Source organism: Nestor notabilis, unplaced genomic scaffold (assembly GCF_000696875.1).
Source record: "Nestor notabilis isolate BGI_N333 unplaced genomic scaffold, ASM69687v1 scaffold7172, whole genome shotgun sequence".
Classification (NCBI taxonomy): domain Eukaryota; kingdom Metazoa; phylum Chordata; class Aves; order Psittaciformes; family Psittacidae; genus Nestor; species Nestor notabilis.
In genome coordinates, this window is record NW_009917844.1 from 17,346 (window position 1) to 40,999 (window position 23,654).

The window sequence follows — 23,654 nt, forward strand, 5'->3', positions numbered from 1 at the left end:
ACCAGGTGAACAGGCAGAGTTTTAAGTTAAAGGAGCTTCAACCAACCACTTCTTTGTTGAAACAGAAAGCAGAAATGGAAGAAAAAAAGATAGCTGGATACTTTGCAATTAGAGCAAGAGTTTTGCAACGGGATAGTGCAAGCTAGGTGCTAAGCAAAATGGCACCCAGTGAAGGCAGTAAGAAGGGAAGGTATTTGGGCATTTTTGAGGAAAACGTGACTTTCTGAGGCACTGCCAGTTTTTAACGAGAACCAGAGTACGAGGGTCTACATAGGCCATTATTTACAATGGTCTTTGTGGCAGGCAGTTGGAGGAATAATATGAATGCAAACGTAACTTCCTCACAAAGTTCTGAGGAACATACTACAACTCAGCCAGAAGAGGTTTAGTGAGATTATTCTGTTTCTTGATATGGCAGAGCTCCAGGCAAATGTGTGAAGGGGGGAGCTTTAGCACCATCTGGAATCCACAAAGGCCTTCACTGCTGGCTGCCACCTTGAAACACTTATGATAGAGAGACTTTTCTAAACCTGTTAAGCGCTTTCTTAGTTTATTAAGCTTTTTCCGCGGTATAAAGTCTAACAAGGAGTCCAAGGATCAGTGAAATAATAGAATGGCTTTCAAGTGGAATTGTGTAGTGAAGTCATCCTCTAAATGCAGAGAGCTGCAAAGGAGGTAAATTTTAAATGTTTCCCAAATAGGACATGCTGCTCAGTCAACTGAGTTTGCAAAATTGCTTGTGGTAAGACACCACGTGTAATCTTGTAAGAAATTTCGCCTACCTTGATTTATTATAGATTCTTACTTGCTTTTCATTTCAGGGTTGTTATTACCCAGTATTTATTTATTTTTGTTAAGAAAAACAAATAAGATTTAACTTCTGTCAGTGCAGAAAAAAAGCTCTCCAAAAAGTATGTCTGTGTTCCTGCTACTTATCAAGAGTTCCATTTAGCATTCTTCCATAGCTAGAATATGTGCTGCCAGTGCCAGATGGCACAGTTTCTTAGAGAAGAAGTAGCTCTTGCTTAGTAGTAATGCAGACAAACAATACCAAATTAGCATAAGCAAATGTCAGTGAGTTAACATAAAGCCTGTGCTATTTCTGTCTTTTCTTCTTTTCCTAGGCCATGGGTGTTGAGAGTGACCAAGAGATTGTACAGATGATTGGCACAGAGGAACACGTGATGGCTGCATTTGCTCCTAGTCTGGAAGAATGCCAAAAAGCTCAGATTTTTACCCAGATGCAGGTGTGTCTTTTCACATGGCCAAAGGCCATAAAAATGTGAAGACAGTGGGTATTGACCGCTTTGCTGTGTCAGCAGTCGACATACATTTTGTGTTTTGAGATTTCTTTTTGGGGGGATATTTTAAACCAAGGGTTTTTAATGGGGCAGGACTTGTCAGATAGTAAGGCTTTTCTTTCATTGCCTAACTGAAAGAAACCCCAAACTCAAGAAATGCTTTGTTTTCAGAAACCTAGGGTTATGTTTTATAATGTATGGGGCAAGTAGTTGGTGTCCATAAGATTATGGGGTTTTTTTGTTGAGGACAGTTCCTGTTTTTTAAAAAGTAATTGCATGCCCCGTTTCACAGAAGCCCCACTGGTGTGGATGTGACCATTTCATCGTGAGCAGATCTTCTTCTCCAGTTCTAATTTCTTATATGAAGTCCATAATAGTAGCCACCTTCCACCCTGCTAAAGATTCACCAGAATTCTCTTCAGTCAGTGTGTGCTTTTATAATTAGCCTGAACAGAGGCCATTTTTCTGGCAGCGTTTGCATCATGTACTTACTAATCCGCTAGAAGAAGATTAGTCTTATAGTCCTATTTCTGCTATTTCATTGTAAACTTTATCACATCTTCTTATGTGTGATGTTGAGTGTTGTAGAGTGAACATTCTTCTAAGTTTGCATCTTTTGGGGCTTTTCAGGGATAGGCCTAGTGTCAAAGCCTCCTAATTCACAGTCAGAAAAGTAAAATGGTGACGCTGGAGGAACAGAGAGAAATGTGAAGCATCCAGGAAAACAGAAAAATGGAAATACAGAAGTTGTTCTGTGCATGAAATGTCAAATTAAATGAAAGTGAGCTATTTGTGGAAGAAGGTAACAGATGGAAAGGCTAGCCTGTTATTTAGTGGAGAGAGTAACTCTTTGGCGTAGGGGGCATGGCACCCAATGCCCTGGGTTCCAGGCAGGAACTTCCTGTGTGGACCTGGGTAGTTTCTTTGACTCATCTGATTCTGAATTCTGCAGGTTGATTCCATTTCTAGGACAACTGACAATAAGAATCCATTAATGATTGCAGGGTACTCTTTGAGACAGATGTGGATGCCAAACAGTAGCATTTGTGCCTGTTAAACAGTGAGTGCCACCTCACAGTTGAATGAATGAAACTTAGCAAGTACACAAAAGAAAGGTAGAAAGTCAAATTGAATAAACTAGACATCTTTGAAATTTCTATAATCCTTTTTCCTGTCTCTGCAATCTCCTTTCTTTTGGTATCGTAGTAATGCTCTTTCACCACTTCCCCTTCCAAATGTTATCAACATATGCTAAACAACATGTTGTATATTTAATTATAATCAATCGTGTCAATGTTCAAGATTTTTATTTTTTTTTATTGGCATCACTTACATGTTTCATATTTTGCACTTTTGTCATGGTTTAAGCTGAACCCAGGACAACTTTGCTTGGAATTTGTATCCTCTGTGGAGAGGGATTGCACGGACTGAGGAATACATACAGATCTCCATGCGTATGTATATTTGCATAGCTTAAATTCTGACATTGACTCAAGTTAATTCCCACCATTGACAGGCACTGAAGTACATTGGAAATAAAGTACGACGGCAAAGGATGTGGGGAGGCCCAAAGAAAACAAAGATGGAAGAAGCACGAGAGCTGCTGGCATCAACTATTCTGACCCACGTTCTTGTATGTAATGTTGGGGTTTTTTTCTTTAAACTGGAGTAAGTTTGTATGGGTGTTTATGGCGTGAGCATTGTTGGCAGGGAAAAATGTCTTTGAATGCTATGTAGCTGAGATAAAGTAAATCATCCTTAAAGGGGAAGATTTGGAGTGAGTCAAAAGTAAGTTTTATATTTACGAAATGCTGTAACATTAAGTTATGTATCATACAATGCATTTGTTTCTGCATAGCCAGGCAGTATCAGCTGTTACTCCAGGACCTTATTCTCATGACCTATACCTTTTTTCAGATTTGTTTTCATTTTCTATCTGTTTCGATGTCACTAATGTATGTTACTTTTAGCATTTTTTAAGAAGGTAATGTGCACAAATCCCTTTTCTAACTCCAGTCAGCCAGATTACCCATTGATTTAAATGGACGTGTTTGAGTAAGAACTAAGGAACTGATCCTGAAACATCAGTATGGTTTCTGTTTTGTTTTGTTTACAGGTGAAGGAATTCAATTTTCGTGCCAAGTGCATATACACAGCTGTGATGGTGCGCAGAGTAATTTTGGCTCAAGGAGAAAATAAAGTAGATGACAGAGACTACTATGGAAATAAACGTTTGGAGTTAGCAGGGCAGGTGAGTTTTTACTTCAGTGTGAAGTGCTCTCTTGGGCTTTTCTTACTATCTGCTTTTAAAAGATGCAGAATAAGGAGCATCCCTGTCTTCTTAATTGAAGTGGTTTTCCTCTCATTTTATTTTGGTTGGGGTTTTTATTGTGTTGACTCATAGGTACGCGTCCCTGATTAATACTAAGAAATTATATCCTTATTTCTGTATTGCCTCTTTATACCATATGGAACGACAGAGCAGTGTAAATACAGTATGCATTGTAAAAATGTTAGTGCTAAGGAGGCAGCAGTAGAGTCCAATGTCCCTGCTAATAGGGTAATAGAATAAGTTGGAGCCATGTAGATGCCTATATGTCAGGTCCAGGCTGTCCCACTATGGCGAACCCAACTTGTGTAACAGCTCACAGAACAGCCACTCAAGCCCCCTGTAACTTGGAGAAGACTATAAAATTGCGCAGTTGTTGTCATCTGCCCTTATGACCTCTAGAATAGCATGAACAAAGTGATTTGAAGTTAACTTGAACAGCTAAATGAAAGAGAATTGTGTGAGCTTCTCTGCTTGCTGAATTTTGTCACTGAAGGTAGAAGTAAGAAAGGGCTGTGAAGAAGGGAATGGTTTGAGGTGTTCTTTCGCAAGAGAAGGTGGCAGTTCTCAGCTGTTGGCCAAATTATGTTCTCCTAATGCAGTGGGAATTTGCCTATCGGGTGAAGGAACTGCTTAGTTACCGTGGCATGGATTTTTCCTTTCTATGTGTGGTTATTTGATTAACTAACTTAGGTTAGGACTGGACTAATTTGCTGTGCTCTGATGTAACTTAAGTTGGAGTTTTGGCAGTCAGTATCATCTCTGGTTATTGATCATGCATCAGAAACTCGGACAAGTGTACATAGTGCACCAGGCTGGAGAAACTGTGCATCTCTGCTCCCCCCATGATTTGCTTTGGGTTTTATGTTGTAACACAAGTAACAATGTCCATTCATTTTTGTTTGTATCCAGTGGGAATTCTCATCTTGTACTTTTTAAGATGTGTGATTGCATATTATCTCATGCTCCTATTCGCCTTCCCACTCTGCCCTGTCCTCCTTGCACACATGTGAACACACAATTCACAAATCGGAGTGTACAATCATTTCAGAGTAAAAACACATGCTTTTCTTCCTAGTTCTCTAAAAAAACTAAGATGACACTCTTGAATACACTGTAAACACAAATACACAAATACAAGGGGAAAAAAAACCCCTCTTAAACTATTAGGGAAAAAAAATCCTTTCTTGAAATTAATATATTTACCCTTCATCAAACTTCTGTGCTGAAGCAGAACATATTACTAAAGGTAAGGAGTATTAGAGGAATTAGTGCAATATTCTAATGGAGCAAATATTTTAAGCTGTAATGGATTTATTTGGATTCTTGTGTAATGTTGTTGCTGTAGTTCACTATGACTTTAATCAGTAAAATGAGTTGTTGCTTTGTCATCGTTGTTGCTGTGTCATTGTATTGTTCTTCTTTAACTAGATTGAAGGGGTAGTTTGTTTTTTCCCAATATTTTTAGAGGCAGAAGGTAGAGCAGGTAAAAAGTTTTCTGCAAGCTGCGTGAAAAAGGCCTCTGCTCACACAGATGTTAACGACCAAAGTCCTTTTAAATTAACTGGGAAGAGGTTTTAAGTGTAGAGGATCATCATAACAAAGCCAGTGCGTATTTTTTTTGCATCAAGGAGAACTATGCTGGGGGTGTGTGTTGTTGTAACACTTGATTAAGAGTAGTTCTGGCTCCCCTGTGATATTTTAAAAGCTCATTTCAAGCTGAACACTTCAATTCCTTTCTGCCATGTTATCAGTGTAATATTAATTTGATAGGATTACAGACTAAAAAGTGTAGAGATTTGTTGCTGGTTTTTAAATGTTTGTGTTTTGCTAAAGTTTGCATGGATAAAATGGTTGGTGTGTTGTGGTTTTTTTTGGTGGGGAGGGTGTTCTGTTTTGGGCTTTTTTTTAATGCCAGCATGTTCCTGGAATAAAAATCCTGTTGATTTAAAATTTGAATAAAGAAAAAAAAGATTCCCATGTGAGGAGAAAAACATAGCAGTCTAAACAATGTAAAGACATAAAAGGCATTGTGTTTATAAAAATGTGTGAAAACAATAGCTGCTAATTTCACACCCCATGGGACAAGAGAGTACGAAATGTGCTTTAGCTTTAGATAACAGAGTTGTATCCACTAGCCAAGCTGGTTTACAGAGCTTTCTCTTAGTCCTTCTGCCACTAGAGGCTCGGTAGGCCAGGTGCCAGCTGAGGTGTTAGCAAAACCTACCGAATTCAGGCTTAATCTTTTCACCTACCTTTTCTCTTTCCTTAATGTGTTCATTATTTGCTGAGCATTACTCTGTTCTTTGTCCTCTTTTTTTTTTTTGTTTTGTTTTGTTTCTAATGCAGCTTGCTTTGTATGGGTGAGATATGGAACAGCACCAAAATCCGGCACCCTGGAAAGCAAGGGATTTCTACCCTGTGACAAAAGAATACCGCCTTGACTTCAGAGATTGCCTAATCCCAGCTGTTCTGATAATATAATTAAGGCTGCCTAATGTCTTTAATTTTGCAACCAGTTTGTGTGAAAGGGAGAATTTGGCACTCTAAAGGCTTAAACACTAAATAGCAATCTCAAGGCGCCTAATTAGAATTCTCTGACATTAAGCTAATTGGTGAAACTGTATTTCAGCAGCTTAACTTCTTTATTAATTTTTCTTAGCATTTTCAATGAAAATCAATTGATGAGCTGTCAGTGGGGTTTTTTCTTAAATATAATTTGCTCTTTAGTGCTCCTGTCTGAAGCAGGCTGAAATGCCCTGGACTAACTATGAAATCCATTGAATATTATCACTGGCATTCCATCCTTTTTCTTTAATCTCTTGCTCTTGACCTAAATAATGCAGTTATTGTGAGATTCTGCTTTGCCAGATAGTCAGAGCTGTTGCAGACCGCGAGTCTGGGAGTGAAATTAGCCAACTGACGCCTTTCAGACTGGTGTACTTGGGGTGTAACTTACTTTGTTAGTTCAGAGAAGAGGAAGGATGGTGTGGCTTTATAATCCCTATGGCATGTGGAGTTTGGGGATTTTTGCAATTTTGTGATCAAGAAATCAAATATGAAAACATTTTCTAGGTGAATTATTTAGATGTTCTATTAAATGTTTCCTTAAATGTTTAAGTTGTGCTCAAACCTGTTGAGATCAAATGTATGCCATGATTGAGTTCAAAAGAGTCTAGTTCTTCTACAACAAGATCCCTTAAAACTGTGTGCATCCCTTTCTTTTACCTTTTCCCAACTTTTGCAATAATTCCTTCAAAATCTAATTTTTGAAGACTTTAGTGAGCTCTCCGTCCTAATATGATGCTTTATAAAAGGTGCTTTTATTTTTGATTGAAATATGAGTTAAATGAACTGTGATATCACAGATGAGTGACTGGATTTCTGTTGACAGTGGTGAGAGGGTATTGCCTTGTACATGTTAATGGTACCAGAAGCATGAGGAACAGAAAGAAGGTCTACAAAACCTTCCTCTCATGCCAAGCCTCAGGTCTTAAAAAAACTGCCTAACCAGTTTTCAGCAAAACCTCTCTGTCCAGAATGGAAACAGGATTCCATTTTTGCCAAGGGTTCGCATACAGTGTGTATTATCACTGGTTTTACAGTTTAGTGGCTGAATGCTGTGTGTTCCTTACGCCTTGTAGACTGTCAAAGATAATCCAGTCTTGCTCTCCATGAATGCCAGTGGGAGCGCTTTATTGCAAATCAGATGTCAGCCTTGAGTTCCCATATGTTATTTGTTATTTTTTAATTCTTAAATGCATTTGTGATGCCAGTAAAAAGAGTAGCTTATAATTTAGTTAGTTAGCTACTTAACAGTGTCATTTGCCAAATGCTTTGGTCAGCCTAGCTGGGGCATGTAGGTAGAGGAAAGCAAATTAAAGCTAGTGGCCCATCCCAGTGACAGAGGAATGAGTGGTTTGCTTTCTTATTTCCAGGAGGTGAGGAAAAGTTTGGACTATGTCTGATGGAGACAGTTGAAATTCAGATTAATTCTGCACATATAGAAATTGAATTGTACAGCTGGCTTCAGATTGTACAACTGATTCAAGAATGTCCTAGCATTTGGTGGCTGAATACCTAGTTTGTTCAGCACTACAATGCCTTGTACACTGGGAACTATCATTTCTGGCATTGGTATCTGCTGCATTTGTAGTTCTTCTGACACTTGGGAGCTGCTGTAAAATAGAGTCCCAGGACAGGAGAGCCAGGCTTTAGAATTTACACTGCTTGCTTGCAAGCTAATCATTGTGAACACTTAAAATGTATCATGTAATTCAGATTTAAGTGTTTCGGGAAGCTATTAGTGTCTGCAAGGAGAGGTTGAGAAAACTGCAGAGCAAGGCAGATTAGAGAACAAAAAAAAGTCAGATCACAAACTTTGGTAGCCTTTTCCTTTTATGGCTATTTTAAGGACTAGAAATGACTAGTATACATCTACAGGAAATAATGTGCTTAAAGAGAAGAGATTCAAAGCAGCCCTGCAGAGAAGGACTTGGGGGTGTTGGTTGATGAGAAACTCGACATGAGCAGGCAGTGTGCGCTTGCAGCCCAGAAAGCCAACCGTGTCCTGGGCTGTATCAAAAGAAGCGTGACCAGCAGGTCAAAGGAGGTGATCCTGCCCCTCTACTCTGCTCTTGTGAGACCTCACTTGGAGTATTGTGTCCAGTTCTGGTGTCCTCAACATAAAAAGGACATGAAGCTGTTGGAGCAAGTCCAGAGGAGGGCCACGAGGATGATAGGAGGACTGGAGCACCTCTCGTATGAAGACAGGCTGAGAAAGTTGGGGCTGTTCAGCCTGGAGAAGAGAAGGCTGCGTGGAGACCTCATTGCAGCCTTCCAGTATCTGAAGGGGGCCTATAAGAATGCTGGGGAGGGACTCTTCGTCAGGGACTGTAGTGGTAGGACAAGGGGTAATGGGTTTAAACTTAAAACAGGGGAACTTTAGGTTAGATATAAGGAAGAAGTTTTTCACAGTGAGGGTGGTGAGGCACTGGAATAGGTTGCCCAAGGAAGTTGTGAATGCTCCAACCCTGGAGGTGTTCAAGGCCAGGTTGGACAGAGCCTTGGGCGACATAGTTTAGTGTGTGGTGTCCCTGCTAATGGCAGGGGGGGTGGAACTAGATGATCTTAAGGTCCTTTCCAACCCAAACCAGTCTCTGATTCTATTCTATGAAACTGCCGCACTTTTGAAAGGTTGTGCTGCTGCTTGGTTTTTTGGTTTTGTTTTTATTTCAGTTCAGCTGTGTTATGTAGCTACTTTGCTTAAACTGTGGACTTCACTCACAGAGCAGTGATAGTAGCGCTTCTAGAAAAGGATATTGAATCACATGGACTCTGTGGCTGTAATTGGTTTTGCATAGATAGTGATGGGCAGAAAGTAGCAGGATAAAAGTGTATCTGAGTGAGGAAGCTGCCTGCATAACCTGAGAGATGTCTTGCCAGGTGTCAAAAGCAGAGGTTGCTTCTGGGCCCCTAAAAATGCCTTGTTTAGTTCTGCTTGTCCAGAAACAATGGTAACTGTGCACTTCTTGTGTTTCAGTCTGCTCTTGCAAACTGTGCACTGTTTCCAGACTTTGTTGCTTCCCCTAAGGGCCCCTTAACAGTCACTTGGGGTCTGTCTTGTCCAAATTAAGTAGTTCCTAGCAAGGGGCACTTTAAGCAGCCTTTTTTCAGTTTTAATAACAGAATATCTCAAAATGACTCTTCACTTACTGCTTTACTGCAATTATTCCATCCAGTATTAGAATAGAAGCTGGTCCTGCCTTCAAATCTTGTGCATGATTCAAGGTGGTACATTTAGGGTATTAAATCTTTAAAAGTTTGTGAGAAGTAAATCAGATGGATTAGAATGTAATAGATTAGGGAAAATAGTAAATCGACAGCATATGGATGGGTATGCTAAGATATTGTGAAGGAAGAATTAAAGCAAAGCAAAAAGGGATAAATGCATAGGCTTAGGCCATTCTTCTACTTAATTTGCTTTCTATTGTAATTTCTCTGATATTGCAGTTTAATTTAACAAAGCAAAAATCCTGTGAGCAAAATATAATTTGAGAATCAGAGAGGATATTTTTTAAGTGACAAGAAGTATAAAGGTAGAAATATTAAACGTGTTCATGTCACTCCCCCCGCCATTTCCCAAACCTGAGAAGTATAATTTTTCCCTTAATCCAATTTTTTTGTATTTCCAGCTTCTTTCGCTCCTATTTGAAGATTTATTCAAAAAATTTAACTCTGAACTGAAAAAGATTGCTGACCAGGTAATCCCCAAGCAACGTGCAGCTCAGTTTGATGTCGTGAAGCATATGCGTCAAGACCAGATCACCAATGGCATGGTCAATGCCATCTCCACAGTAAGTATTTTGTTTTCATTCTAGTATGTAAAGTTCTTCCACCATAGCAACCTGGTGGAGCTTGATGATCTTTAAGGTCCCTTCCAACAGAAACCATTCTGTGATTCTATGGAAATGTATACGTTTTGTTCTAATGACTCTGCTATCTTTGACCATAAAAGCACATCTACTTAACATTCTTTACAGATTAAAATTGCAAAACTCTGTCATGGACAGGGCCTTTGGAATTCACTGAAGAATCATTAATCATCAAGCCACTTTTTATTCCACCATTTCTTTCAAAGTGATGTTTTAGTGTTTGTGAAGGAATGGTAGAAACAAGCAGATGTCAAATAGCTATCATGTTTTAATTTATCCAATTTGCTGCCTTCTAGGTTCTACTTGGCTATGTGGTTCATGGTATTTTTTATTATCTGGATTTAGCTAAGATCACATTACGTGATCTGCCCGAAAGATGGTTGAAAAACAGCAGGAAAACATCATGAACAGAAGATAGCTGGGGTGGGGATATAGGTAAAAAAACCCAAAATCAGAGTGAATTTTGAGCTTTTTAAGGGTGATGCCTTTTTGTTCATATGAAGTTGCTAGTATGAACAAATTTGCAGCATAGAAATGAGTACTTCTCTGCTAATGATACTGAAGTATTTAACAGGAAAAACGGCTACATGCCTTATTATTGCAAAAAAACCCCATACTTAAACCTCTAAATATTTGTCTTGATTAGATCTTAGGCTGTGTCTGCCTCTACTAGAATGGATATTTTCATTTGTGCCAGTGGACAAGAATAAAAATACAATTACTAACTTTGTCTCTTACCTCACACATCTACAAGAGCAACTTGTGAGATGGTTCGTGAAATCTAGATTGTAGCTTGTAAATGGCTTTGAAATCCATGATTTTCTACAAAATTAGATTAGTCTAAGTATTTTAGTAGCTGGTAAAAATTGTGCAACTTAATTTTTAATCTTTGGAACTCTTGAGAGGGCTTTTCTGCTTAGCATGAAACTGAGTTTTTTCTTCAGTTCTTGTAAACAAAATTAACTATACAAATTGCATCCAAACCCACCAACAGTCTGTTACTTACAAATCCCAGTGTTAAAGCTTATCGCTGTTTAATTTTATGAGTGCCCCAAATGTAGTCAAATCTCTACAGTGCACGTAACCAAAACAATTGACAGATTTGTTTCTCTAAGTGCTAGTGCTTTCTTCTAGCCAGTGCCAGTTTTTCCATTTGGACTGACAGAGATAAATCTGCAAACTATTCAGTATGTATTGTAAAGTCTTCCTTCTTCCACTATCTTTGGACTTTTATTTTACTGCCACATAAGCAGTTAAACACCATCTGCTCTTAAGCATTGAAACTAATTTCTCAGGAACAATGCCCGGTTCATACTATTCAAGAGATTAAGCAAATACCATAAAAATCATTCTTGGAAATGACAATCTCCAATCTCACCAGAATGCTTCAATGATATTCTCAAAGAGCACGAAATAACTCAGTAGTTTCATAATTACACCAGAAGCATGCAGAAGAATTCATAGCACTACTGCATCAACTGTATGGTGGTGTTCAGTGATATTTGCTCTAGGTCTTCCTTTTACCCTGGAAAACACCAGAAGCAGGGGTTGGTCAGGCAGTAATGCCACAGGCCTAATTTCAGCATCTGCAGGATCATCCAGCACTGCTGAGGGAGCACCTTTCAGTTTTCAGTAGGAAGTTCTGCACTAGGCATGGTCTCACAACAAATTAGAAGAAGGCAGTCCTTGGGAAAGTGTTACCTTTGAGATCTTCATTGCATTTGGACTGGCTGGTGACAAGGTGCCTGGGGTGAATAGTAGTTGGGACAGAAACTTCCTGTATCCACTGGCTCAGGTGCTGGGAACTGTATATGGAGTAGAAGTCATGATGTCAAAATTTATAGCACCAAATTTCAAGATCTTACAGTAGAGATTATTAAATCTGCTTGGCATGGAGACATAACTGTGTCCTACAATGTTCTCTGAACTCCTCTGTCATCCTAATTAAAACCACAAATAATACTGCCTGTGCTGATCATCAAACATGAAGTCTTTGACCATCCTTACCAGAGAAGGTGAATAAACCTAATGCCCCCTACTCTTCTTCTATGAGAAGACACATCAGTGAGTCTTTTTCCTCTGGATTCTAAAAGATTTCAAGAGCATACAGATAAGTTTGGTGTCAGACTTCTCCAGCATGAATGCCTGTGTTTCCTACAAAAATAACAAATCTTGAAAAAGGCAGAACTGAATGTTTGTGGGATCTACTATAAAAGTGTATTTCACCCAAAATATATTAAAAAAACCCCTCAAAATTTATAAAGGTAGAACAGGAGATAATTTAATTTAGCTAAATTTGACTATTAATTTACCTGTGAGGGACAGATGATGAAGAATCTTGGTGTGATTGAATATATAATAGCAAAAGTATCTTCTCATCTGACAGAGCAGTTTTCTGCTTAAACTTTATAGAATACATAGTACAAGTATGTTATTATAAATAGTTTATATACAGATAGGTAATTAGAAATTTGTTTTATATAAATGGGCATCATTTGCTGTGTAAAGCTGCTCATCTCATTCTGTCTACATTCTGAAAAAAAGGCATGTATTGTTGACACAGGGGTAAACTGCAATAACTTTCCTGAAGGAGTAATTTTATTCCATAGGGAAACTGGTCTCTGAAGAGATTCAAAATGGACCGCCAAGGCGTGACCCAAGTATTGTCCCGCTTGTCTTACATATCTGCTCTGGGAATGATGACAAGAATCTCTTCTCAGTTTGAAAAGACAAGGAAAGTGAGTGGTCCTCGGTCACTACAACCGTCTCAATGGGGGATGCTCTGCCCATCCGACACTCCTGAAGGAGAGGTGAGGAACTTCTGTTTTGCTTTCAGTATTTCTTATCCTGAGGCATGGAGACACTGTTTATTTTGAAGCAGGTGAGCCTCCATCAGAGGAGAGATGAATTATCCTCAGCCTGATAACTTCTGTGTCTTCTCACATCCCATCCATTTACATCCTGGTCCTCCTTACTGTATTTTCTCTTGCCTTTTTTCTCCTACTTGAGAGGACTGTCTGGAAACTATTTAGAAATCATTTGGCTGCATGAGAATGACATGAGGCCTCCCAGTTTTGCTCTTTTGATCAGAGCAGAGAGAAGGCCTAAACTCTTACCCCTTTGTTCTGTAATAAATGTTCTGTTCTGAAGTTGCACCATCAACCTGCAATTTTTCTAGAAACATGTATTATTTTTACAGAAACAGCTTAGTCTACAGCTTAAGGAAGAAAAACACCTTTGTATGTTTTCTTTAAAGACATCATCCAACTATTTCAACCAAATGTTTGATACTGGCAGTCGTCTTTTTTTCTTTTTTTCCCCTGAATAGAAACTACTGGGGAAACTCTGAACTTTCTGGCATAAATATGTAGTCGATATGAGCTAGTCTTGTTAAGCAGCTGAAATAAAATTGCACTGTAAAAGATACTTGGATATTTTTCATTTTAAAATGTTGAAGTTTGTGTTAGAACATACAGGATGTTTGGCAAATTGATAGACTGATTTTGTATTTCCATTATGCTTCTAAGTAGCTGTTGCTTTGAAGAGAGAAATACAGGGTTATACATGGTTGGATGACATAAGAACTACAACTTCATCACCTATATTTTTTCATTAGTTTGTAAATGCTAAAACATTCCATTTCAGTGTAATTGAGAAAAATCTTCCTTTCTTCCTGCCTAATTTTCAGTGTACTTAATTTGGTTCATTTCTTTCACTTAGACTTTTTCTGTTGTTCTGTTGTTCATAAGTACATTCATAAGTTCATAAGTACAATTATTATTTTACTATTAGTAAAATAATATAGTAGTAATACTTTGGAATGAAATATATAAAAAATGGGTTTTGGGTGTTTTGTTGTTTTTTTTTATTTTAGGCTTGTGGTTTGGTTAAAAACCTTGCCCTCATGACTCATATTACTACAGATATGGAAGATGGCCCGATTATTAAATTAGCTAGTAATCTTGGAGTTGAAGATGTCAACTTGCTCTGTGGTGAAGAACTTTCATATCCAAATGTTTTCCTTGTTTTCCTTAATGGTATGTAACTTTTCAGCAGTCTTGACTCTGATTTGTGGCTGATGGAGAGTTAGATTTACAAGTTCAGAGCTTTATTCACAGAAAGTATTTAATTTTACTGTAATCTTTATGCATTTTTATATTTATTCATGCAAGTGCCTTTAAAAACAGAAAGGAAACATCAGTTGTTTGCAAAGTTTAGCAATGCTGCTCTCTTTAAAACTACCTTTTAAAGGGCAACTTGCTTTGTGAATGATTAGAAAAAAATCAGACCTTGGAAAATAAGCCTCTTTGTTAAAGGGATGATTTGGCATATGTGCTTTTCATCTGCACACTTATTTTCCTTCTACCACTGATCCTTTAGCATGTTTAAGTCTACAGGTACCATGATATCACATTTCAAAGTATTGACATGTTAAGAACTACAACTGTGATTTTAAAGTAACCCTTTGTCAACAACATCCACTTCCAGGGACTAGTATTTAATGTCTGTCACCATGAATAAGTTCTCCATTTACCTTAGAATTAAACAGCAGTTGTTCTTCAATCCTGCCTTTTCCCAGTAACATAAAAGCAACACTTGACCAAACAGCATTCCTTTGCTCTGCTTTTCTGTAGCAGTATGTTAAAGATAAGGTTCAGTGAAACCACATGCAGTCTTTTCCATCTTGTTTTATTTTCCGAAGGGAAGTGCAGAGCAGAAATATTGGACTCTTCCTTCACAAGCTCAATCTGTGGTATGGAACAAGATCGTGATGTTTCCACATGTAGATGTTCTAGTGCTAAGTGAGGCAAAACAATTTACTATTCACTCTACTACTTTGTAGGTTTAATCCATAAAAAGTTTCAGGCTTGTGGATGACTGACTTGATTCTGATTTAAACTTGTGACCTAAGAGGGCAGCAGGTATTTTAAGTACAAATCCTTGAAGCTATAAAGATCTTTTTATTGTCTTACAAACTCCCTACACTATTGTGCTTTGTCTCCAGGGATTTGTTTAAAATGACACCACAGTTATTTAACATATTAAGATAACTTTGGTCAGGTGAGTCTAAATAAATTCTACTCTCTTGTTCATTAAGAGAGTAAAATACTTATCATCAAGAGAGTAACCATGACAGATACTCATCTTGTTCATCATACATTACATCAGAGAACTTAATTATGTGCTGAAGTTCCCTGCTAAAATAGCAATAGCTTGTTGTGCTGAGTTCCTGAAGGAGGAATTCTGGTGCTGTTGTGGGTGATCACATATCAAAAATACCAGGTCTTCCGAACATTTCGGGGAAGGCAGGAGGACAGTTCCTTGGTCTGTTCTTGGAAACCGTGAGTCCATTTCAGTATAGGTGAAATTACAGGCTTCAGAATTATTGTTTGCTTGTACACTGATTCTTGAATGGGCACCTGAGCAGAAACATATATGAAGAAAGCTGGTTTCTGAAGCTCTTTGAAGGCAAATAGATAGATGACCTGTGAAATTCTGATACTTAGTTTTTTTATGTTTACTAAGAGAAAAAGAGCCAATTCTTACTCATGTCAGAAAACGGGAAATTTTATGACAACTGCTGTTATTTGCAAGAGGTAGGAAGTACTTCCATGCATGCTAGACATGATCAGAGTTTCTAAGTAGAGTTTTGGATATGCAAAGACTGCACAATGAATTTATTCGCTTTCTGAACAGGTAACATCCTCGGTGTCATACGCGATCATCAGAAATTAGTCAACACGTTTCGGATAATGCGTCGGGCAGGTTATATCAATGAATTTGTTTCCATCTCTACAAATCTTTCTGACAGATGTGTCTACATTTCCTCTGATGGAGGGAGACTGTGCAGGTAAACAGCTTATCAGAATTCTCTCACTAGTGAACTTACTATAGGCATTGTTTTATGCACTGTAAAACACTAAGCTAAGAGTTTCATGGGTACAGACACAAGCAAATTCAGTAGGATTTTTTTTTTTCTCCATAAATAACCCTCATTCAAAGCAGACAGGTCTGAAAAACATCCTATATAGTTGAGCAACCTAAAAAAAGAAAAAAGCCCAAAGAAACCTGTTTTTACCTGTAAACAAAATTCAAACCAACTTGTTTCTTTTATCGTCTTAAAAAGGATGAAAGGCAATTAAAATCAACCTGATTGGCAACTCTAGTAATATCCAATGTCCTCAGAGGATTTTTTGCTTCCTCTGAAGTGAGAAACAAGAAGCCACTGGTCTCATATCCCATGGGTGTGATATCATGTTTTAAAATGAGAAGCTACTCATTGTCTTCAAGGACCTTTACTTCTGGTGCAAAACTTCCTTAGGTGTGTATACTTGTTTGCTATAATACCAAGAAGTAATTGGTTTATTTCATTGCTTATCCTTAAGGGTAAGCAATTTCCTTAAGATAGGAAATTCAATAAACATATAAGGAAGGTCTCTGCTTTGAGATGCTTATACTCTTTATTAGACAGAAAGAGTGCATAAATAATAGCCATGTCACAGAGAAAGCAAAAAGGAATTGGTGGTTAAAATGACAGAGAGTGAAGCATAACAATGTTTTGAGAGAGAAAATCAGGTTGATTTATAGTAGAGGCTAGAGATTCCAGTCAGATTATGGTGACACTGTGCTAGGTTATTTACAAGTAAAACATCTCCAAGCCCAAGTAATTAGCCTAAAGAACAAGGCATAAAAGGTGAACAAAGCAGAGATTGGGAGAGGCAGAATGAGTTAATAAATGTATGCATATTTTAGCACTGACTACCTGTGTGCATATTTTGTGTGCACTTCAAAGAAGCAGCAGTCACGATTACAGTTGGCTTTCCCCCTTATTCATTAACTGAATTTCAGAGTGTGTTGAATGCAGTTGGAGGTATGCTAGAGGCTCCAAAATAGTACATGTGCATACTATCAATTAATCATGCCTGCTCAAGACATCCAGACTAGGGGCATATTCCGTGGCAGAGAAAACACTTCTCCAGTCAGGGCTAATATTGGCCATTCTGCAGGTTTGGAGATGCAGCAAAACTTCTGATTTGTAATATAAAGACAAGTGAAATCATGTAGATTTCCAGTTTACCAAGTTTGCTTTGTGGCAACCCCACCCTGCAATTGTTCAGCTACCCCCATTAACCATTTGAAAGTGCTCAGTAGTCTTCAAACCGTTATTTAGACTTCAGAGTGGACTCTACAAATACCCTGTAGCTATTTGCTGCTCTTTATAAGAGCAACTTGTCCAAATAGCAACAGCCCTTGACTTTTCATTCTTGCATGCCATCCTTTGTGTCAGTGTTTTTGTGTGGTAAGGAAGCCTTCAGAGATCCATGCGCTGTTGAAATTTATGGATTCATCTGAGGCCATCCACAGTAAATGTCTATACTTTACATTACGTAAGTAACAGCAAAATGCATTCTTGCATGTGGACACTTGAGCACAAACTGTTCACTCAGTGTTGTACGAAGTCCCTGCAATATCTGTAGAACTTTGTGCTGTTCTTAGATTTGTAGATTGGGAAATTGAATCTTTTAAAGCCAGCACAGGATGTGTAGGTAAAACTTACAAAAGGTTAGTTTAAAGATTTAGAGGGGGGAAAGAGGCTTCCTCCTCAAAATTGAAATCTTAACTTTTCTTGTATACTTCTTGGGTACTTCATAAGCAATATGTCAGTTCAGGATATCTGTGTACCAAACCAAGGTTACTGACTGTATTTATGTTTTACCTGCGTAAGTATTTGCTATGATAACACTTGGGTTTTGTTTTGTTTTGGTTTGGTTTTTTTAATTGTAGACCCTACATAATTGTCAAGAAGCAAAAACCTGCAGTTACAAACAAGCACATGGAAGAACTGGCTCAGGGATACAGGTACACAATTCAAGTAGACCATATTCAAGTTTACTACATAAATACTGCGTGGAAATACTTCAGTCAGTCAGTATTTCACAATTCTGGGGTTAGCTATGTAGAGAAGTCTACTCTTATATGAATTAATAATTGGTCTATTGGAGGTTTAAAGTCAAATTAAGTGTGGTCTTACTTTGTTACTGCTATGAAATTGGTAATTATACAGAATAAATACATCTCTCAGACTCATCTCTTTGCAAGTGGAAGGCCTGAGGCAGTATCATCCTTCTCCTCATTGAAAAAAATCAAACATTTTAAAGGAATATCAACTTGACTGTCCTAAACTAAGCACATTCAGAATTAGTTTTGAAACTCTTTGCACATTCTTAGTTTGGGCGTTTAAAATAACACACACAAAAGTGTTTAAATTTAGCTTTAACTAGATTTTGCAAACCATCACAAAAACTTACTAGATTACCCTTAAATTTGCCCACATTTATAATGATGAGTAAGTGCACGAAGATTTTATTTAGTTGTTTAGATAAGTGACATTGGTCAGCCAGACTATGGGAAGCAGTAAATGGGCAAGGGGCTTCATTTTAAAAAATACATTTTCTTTAAATACGTAAAATGCACAGAACTTTTCATGTGAAAGTATTTTTCTAGTTTAACTTCTACACATCCCATTCCTCCAATATATGTGTTACCCAGTTTTATTTTTGCAGGAATACACGAAAAGACAGTGCTTCTAGTGTAATTTTTTAATTTAACTGTAGGAATTTTGAAGACTTCTTGCACGAAGGCCTTGTTGAATATTTGGATGTGAATGAAGAAAATGACTGTAACATTGCACTGTATGAACACACGATTAATAAGTAAGTATGCATTCAGATGAAACACTGGTACAGTGAAAGCTTTCATAGGGTGATTCTCTGAAATGCAAGTATATTAATAAAGCTACTGTTTTCACACTTACAAATCTTTCCTTGGTTGAAGCAACTCAAGATGAGAGCTAAAGGAAGAAATCTGTTTACACACGTCCTAAATTTTATCCTTGGGGTAGTTTTTATAAGAGCCTATTAAAAACCACAACAGATGCGTAATAGGCCCTGATAAAAATGTCTGTATAATTCTGTGTATTCTTTACCACATATGTTAAGCCCATTCCTGGTATGTGATTTTTTTTTAGAAAGATTTCCAAATTTGTTGTGTTTTCCACATATCTGAAGGACTTGGTGCTTTGATTTTTTCCCTGTGTCTTGTGACCATGATAAAGAGTCCACATTAAGGACTTTTAAGGATTCTTTTAAGGTTTTAAGTTCTCCTATCTTTTTACTTTTCTTTTTAATGTTTCTCTGACAATATCCTGTCAACTGAAGGCTGCATCTAAGATTTTAGAAATTATCTCCATGAAATGTTTGATCAGTACATTTATGCAGAAAATGCATTTTCTGAATGTTCCATCCTAGTCAAACACTCATGGAAGCCAATAGAAAGACATCATTGATTTCAGGGGATCTGGATGAGACCTTCGGTTATCCTTAACCTTTGCCAGATGAAATGCATTAACTCTGCTAATTAAATTGTATTGCTCCTGCCCAGGCTTTTGAAGACTTTATCACTTTAAGAAATTACTCTTGCATGCTCTTGGCTGGCTTCTGTATACATGAGCAGAGGAGAGCACACACAATTGCTGTTATTTGTGCCAAAATTAAGTAACTTCCACAAAGCTTCAGAGCTGAAAAGTTTAAGTTACAGGACACGTGACACAGCTAGGAAGATTAATGGGAGCGTATCACATGAAGTCCTTCTTTAATCAAAAATAGCAGGAGACAGTGAACTTCCAGTAGACTAGTGTGAGGAAATGACTCCGCAATAACGGCCAGAAAGTTTGGGAGATTCTTGTATTGTCCATCAGCTTGTTTTGAGTTTAGCTTCGATGCTTGTAGCTAATAGTGCCGTAAGTATTTGAGCTTGTACCGGATGAGCATGTTTCTCCTTGTGTTTAGTAGTGATATTCCCTACATTCTGAATAGTTGATTTGTGTACCCCCTTCCCCCAGCTGGTCATCTTGCATTTTAAATGGTGCAACCATGTTGGTACAGCTTGTTCTGGTAATACAACTGATGCAATCCACTATTGTGAAGTATCCCATTAACATTCTTGCTTTTGTAATGTAGGCTTCTTTTGGCTACAGTATCCTCTCTTTACCTTTCCAATCCAATTAGGGTTTTTTTCTTTGGAGGATTTGACTCTATTTAATGTGTTCAATTTCTTCCTCACACATTTGTAACTCTGATTTTCAAACTGATGAGGTTACTTCCCTTTCTTGGGCCCATTTCTGGCAGTGACATTTTGACTTGCAGAAATTAAACTGCTCTGTAAAGTCTGAAGGTCTCTTACCAGCACAGTGGAATACTTCATAAGATACTGTGATCCGCGTATGTTGCATCTTCTTTGGTTGAAATAGGGAAAAATGGAAAAATACTTGTGTTGAATACCCTATCTGAAAATGTATATGTAGTTCCATGCACTAGTACCTTCTGGAGAAATTCTCTGACTTCACTGTCAGTAAGTCTTAAGCCTTTTGTTTTATTGTTTGAGAAGTGTCAGCAGTTCTGTGAAGTTCTGCAGAATGGGGGAGCAGTCTGTGCTTTAAGTTTGCTACTGGCTCCTGAGACTATTTTGCAATTACTTGACTGCAATTGGGATTCTGCCATATGTATTTTCTTAAGCCAGGCTTCAATTTACATAGCTGCTTTTTATCAAGTGAAGAAGAATAGTGGCTATCCTCTGTCCAGCAGGTGATTTTTAGGTTGCTCAAGCATATTTGTGACTTATCTATCATACGCAGAAATCTTTATAATTTCACTAGGTTTGCTCCTCAGGGTTTCCAGATTTTTTTTTGGTTTTCAGATTTCATTTTTTTTTTTTTCTTCCAGTAGTACCTACATTGTTTCTGTAAGTTCCTGCTGGTCCTTGGCTTCAGACTTTATGTACTTGTGGATAATTCCTCAGCCTTTTTGAGCTTGTGATGCTTTGCTGGCTTTTAAGTGTTGTAAAGTAAAGATTTTGCCAGTCACTTCTTTTGCAAGGTCTTAAAGTTTAGTAATCAAATTAATTTCTTTAACTAATTTTTAAAAGTCTTCCAAAAGACTTCGAAGAGAAGTCAAACATTTTCATTACGCAGTGGGGTTAGATTTGCGGGAGAAGCAATGCATGCCTAAACCCAACTCTGTGTGATAACTCCAGAACACTGTGAAAGATATTCTTTGGATAGGTTTAGTTAGTATTATCTATAATTCAAATTTCCCCATTTCCTAGTTACTTATCTTGATTTAAATTCAGGTCTGCTCCAGCCAAGCTTTTATTGTACAATCCATCCTTCGTTTTTAGTCACTCCACTTGCATCCCAATGCATGTTATGATTTAATTGTCTTTATTGAGCATGGACTTTCTCCTCTGAAGTTCATGCCAAGTGGAACAAATTTTGTTATTTCTCAGTCTTTACTACTCATCCCTGTCTTTTTACTTGTTATCAATACTGCCTTTTAACAACATAATCACTTCCAAAATATTTGCAGAGCCTTTCCACAACAGTATTTTATTATACCTTATCACTTATGGCACTGGATCTGTTCTGGACACAGATGTTTTCCTTCTAACTGACTATGTAACAGACCTTGGAAAAACTAAAACTACACTTTTATTTTTTTCAGTACCTGAATCTGTCTTGCTCTTCCTTCCTCCACCTCCCCAGTGGATTCCTAGATCTCTGAGATTTGTAATTTGATGCAGAGGACTCTCATTACGTGAGAAGACATTCCTTAAGGCATTTTAGGTCTTACTGTATAAAGTGATGATTTATTGTCTTACTGAGCTCCCTCAGGTTGTCGTTATCTGAAGGCTTTTTCTCCACGGTAGAAATTCATAAGCCCTCATTTATTTCTCCTTTATTTCTTTTCATGTGGAAACACTTAAAGCCAAAATAAAGCTTTTTTTTAAAAAAGAAAAAAAATCCCATAGTCAATCCATATTTTGAGGTCCTGCTGACTTACGTTTTCCTGAACAGAATTATTTCAAGTATTATGAGATACTACTAAATTAAATAGTTTCAGTTGAAGATGTTTGTTCACAAGAATGCTATAATTGATACTTTTTCTTTTAAGAGATACAACACATTTGGAGATTGAGCCTTTCACGCTGCTTGGTGTCTGTGCCGGACTGATTCCATATCCTCACCACAACCAGTCCCCAAGGAACACTTACCAGTGTGCCATGGGGAAACAAGCAATGGGTAAGACTTACTTATTCATTTTTGGAGTTTTTTGAAGCTAGGTAGCAAAAAACCACAGAAATTCTTTCTTTCCAGTTCATGAAAAAGCTCTGCGGGGAAGAGGAAATTAACACCTCTTTTAGCTTTGAGGAAGAAAGAATTTACTTCTGAAAGTTGAAAAAACTAAAAGTAAAAATAACATTCAGTTTTACTTAATGAAGATCGTATCTTCAGTCTTAATACTGCAAAAAAATTGAGAAACTGGGGCACTATTGCTTTTTTGTTGGGTTCATTTGATAATTTAGCGTAGCTGCAAGATTGGCAGAGTGTTTTTTTCTTCTTTATGCTCTAGTACGCTGTGGGTTTCCAGACAAAAAGAGTTTAAAAGTGTTCTCACAAAGAGAGACAGAGCATGGAAAGAGGAGAATTTCCCTGAATAGTTGAGTAGGTGTCCTAAAAATGAATAAATAAATAATTATATTGACATCAGAGAAGAGGAATAAAAAATGTGAAAGAAAATGCTTAGTTACTTCAACACTTCCTGCAGCTATAGTTCAGATTTCTGGCTTTTCCTGGTTTGGATGAAGAGGGCAAGTAACAGCTCTCAGTAAAACAACTGAAGACTGGATCACTTAATTCTTTTCACAAATGTGATAGTTGGTCATTAAAACCCAATGGTTTTAAATTTGTTGTCATGGGTAATTGACACTAGGTAAGTTCTAATCCTTCCTTTAATACACAGCTAAACTAGTATTAAAGCATCCAAGTCATAAGGCCCATGATCAAGCCAGAGTCCCAAGAAGAACCTGACCAGTAGTACACCAATTCAGACAGCTGAATTCAGACTTGTGCTGTACATGCCAGTTTTATGTCTTGTATTGATGGCTTGCTTGCAAGTCGAGAGCTACAGCAGAACAGCTCTGTCATGAAAAAACTACCACTCCTGCTAGGTTTACTAAACCATTTGTTGGGTGCTGTGTGTTCAAAACTGAAACACTGCACCTTTTGTGAGCCTTCTTCAGCAGAATTAATAGCAAAGCAATTGCCTTGTGCTGAACTGTCACGTTCAGTGCATGAAAATAGCAGAAAATAGCAACAGATGCATATCCTCCCTTTACATTTAAAAATAAAGAGGAGCGATGCAATCTTTTTCCTTACAGTTCTCCCCCATCCCATTATCTTTCCCCCACCCCCGAGTCTCTATTTTATGACTATTAGTCTCAGAAGGTTTGGTTAGTTACCACACACAGTTAAGCAGGATCAGTGTGTACAGAAAGCCAATTCAGTATCTGTGGAGTTCTTTTGTAGTTTTCTGTGTGAAGGTTTTTTTCCCCGTTTTGTTTTGAGTGTCATTTGCAATTCATTGTCTGTGTTTTCTGAGGTTGGTGTATTCAGCTGCTTTGACCCTAGGTCTTGCACATTTAGCTCCTTGGATACAATCCTCTGACGTTCCTGCTGCCGCTAGAAAAACAGAA

The 23,654-nt window shown here is 37.7% G+C and overlaps 1 protein-coding gene across 1 annotated transcript in view; it reads left to right on the top strand.

The window, feature by feature from the left end:
* The window catches only part of POLR3B (polymerase (RNA) III (DNA directed) polypeptide B), a 75,597-nt gene that overhangs the window by 16,391 nt on the left and 35,552 nt on the right, over positions 1-23,654 (top strand). The window contains exons 9-18 of the mRNA XM_010009432.1: positions 1,125-1,247; positions 2,818-2,934; positions 3,418-3,552; positions 9,825-9,986; positions 12,674-12,874; positions 13,939-14,101; positions 15,762-15,915; positions 17,850-17,924; positions 18,680-18,778; positions 22,073-22,200. Coding sequence (XP_010007734.1) covers positions 1,125-1,247; positions 2,818-2,934; positions 3,418-3,552; positions 9,825-9,986; positions 12,674-12,874; positions 13,939-14,101; positions 15,762-15,915; positions 17,850-17,924; positions 18,680-18,778; positions 22,073-22,200 — 1,357 coding nt within the window. The remainder of the gene's footprint in view (positions 1-1,124; positions 1,248-2,817; positions 2,935-3,417; positions 3,553-9,824; positions 9,987-12,673; positions 12,875-13,938; positions 14,102-15,761; positions 15,916-17,849; positions 17,925-18,679; positions 18,779-22,072; positions 22,201-23,654) is intronic.